Genomic DNA, 1752 nt, shown 5'->3' with positions numbered 1-1752 from the left:
AGTGGCAGAATACCTGACCACTGTGACTGACCCAAACTTAAGGAAAGCTTTTGACTATGTACAGACTCAGTGAGCATAGCCTTGCTATTGAGAAAGCCGCCGTAGGCAGACATGGCTCTCAAGAGAAGACAGGCTATGTGCTCACTGCCCACAAAATGAGGTGGAAAACTGAGCGCACTTCCTAACCTCCTGCCCAATGTATGACCTATTAGAGAGACATATTTCCCTCAGATTACACAGATCCACAAAGAATTTGAAAAACAAATCCAATTTTGATAAACTCCCATATTCTACTGGGTGAAATTCCACAGTGTGCCACACAGCAGCAAGATTTGTGACCTGTTGCCACAAGAAAGGGGCAACCAGTGAAAGAACAAAACCACCATTGTAAATACAAACCCATATTTATGCTTATTATTTTTAACTTTTGTGCTTTAACCATTTGTACATTGTTTACAAACACTGTATATATATAATATGACATTTGTAATAGTCTTTCATTGTTTTGAAACTTCTGTATGTGTAATGTTTACTGTTAATTTGTATTGTTTTTTCACTTTGTTGTATTTATCTACCTCACTGCTTTGGCAATGTTAACACATGTTTCCCATGCCAATAAAGCCCTTGAATTGAATTTGAATTGAATTGATAGAAGGAGAAGAGGAGAGAGAGAATATAGAGAGAAAGTAGACGGATGAGAGAGAGAGAGAGAAAGATAGAGGGAGGAGAGTTGAGAGTAGAGATAGGGAGGAGAGAGAAAGATAGAGGGAGAGAGAGAGAGATAGAGAGAGAGAGATAGATAGAGGAGGAGAGAGAGAGATAATTAGAGGGAGGGGAGAGAGAGAGATAGAGAGGAGAAAGGATAAAGGGAGGTCGAGAGAGAGAGAGAGAGAGAGAGATAGAGGGAGAAGAGAGAGAAAGAGAAAGATAGAGGGAGAAGAGAGAGAGAAAGATAAAGGGAGGTGAGAGAGAGAAAGATAGAGGGAGGAGAGAGAGAGAGAAAGAGGGAGAAGAGAGAGAGAAATATAGAGAGAAAGATAAAGGGAGGTGAGATAGAGATAGGAAGATCACACCAATGTTATTAAATGTCTGCTGTTTATTTTTATAGTCAGACGGCAGCTGTGGTCTCGCTGCGATACCATGACCTTGCATGTGAATGAGCGAGGGAGTGAGAGATACATAGATGACGGAGAGATAGAAACAGAGGGAACATACAGCACTGTGTGAGAGAGAGAATGAGGAGTGTGTCTCTTGTCTGTGACCCGTATCAGCCCACAGCAACCGAGGTCACAGTGGAATAATACACACATGGATGTTTACCATTGCCCTAATCGGAGGTGTGTGTGGTTGTGTGTGGTTGTGTGTGTGTGTGTGTGTGTGTGTATGTATGTGTGTGTGTGTCTGTTACAGTAAATAAATGTCACTTGTCTCTCTCAGGGTGACGTGAGCTTGGCACCTCGAGCTCACCCTGTCTGTGTCAAGGCCCTGAGAGTTTCCGTCCTGTGATTGGTTCAGGAAGGGGATAGCAAAGTATTTCCAGTCAACCAAATACATGTGTATTCCTAGAAATGCCTGTCTGACTGCACTGGAACTATATATATACTGTATATATACTGTGCATATATTCATGGGAACAGCTATGCTTATTTGAATTCAGATACCGTAATATACTGTATCAGAAAATGTGAAAATAGTGGACTTGCATTTTGTAAAGCTCTGATCTGAGAATATAACTCCCTCTTCCTCAGTCGC

At 41.6% G+C, this 1752-nt stretch overlaps 1 protein-coding gene across 1 annotated transcript in view; it reads left to right on the top strand.

The window, feature by feature from the left end:
* Window positions 1-1752, top strand: part of LOC111964603 (uncharacterized) — a gene marked incomplete at its 5' end in the record, with an annotated part of 17079 nt that overhangs the window by 9727 nt on the left and 5600 nt on the right. The window contains one exon of the mRNA XM_070443785.1: window positions 1749-1752. This exon is cut by the window's right edge and continues 296 nt beyond it. Within this exon, the coding sequence (XP_070299886.1) occupies window positions 1749-1752 (4 nt within the window). The remainder of the gene's footprint in view (window positions 1-1748) is intronic.

Source organism: Salvelinus sp. IW2-2015, linkage group LG6.1 (assembly GCF_002910315.2).
Source record: "Salvelinus sp. IW2-2015 linkage group LG6.1, ASM291031v2, whole genome shotgun sequence".
Classification (NCBI taxonomy): Eukaryota; Metazoa; Chordata; class Actinopteri; order Salmoniformes; family Salmonidae; genus Salvelinus; species Salvelinus sp. IW2-2015.
This window is presented reverse-complemented; position numbering and strand designations above follow the sequence as displayed.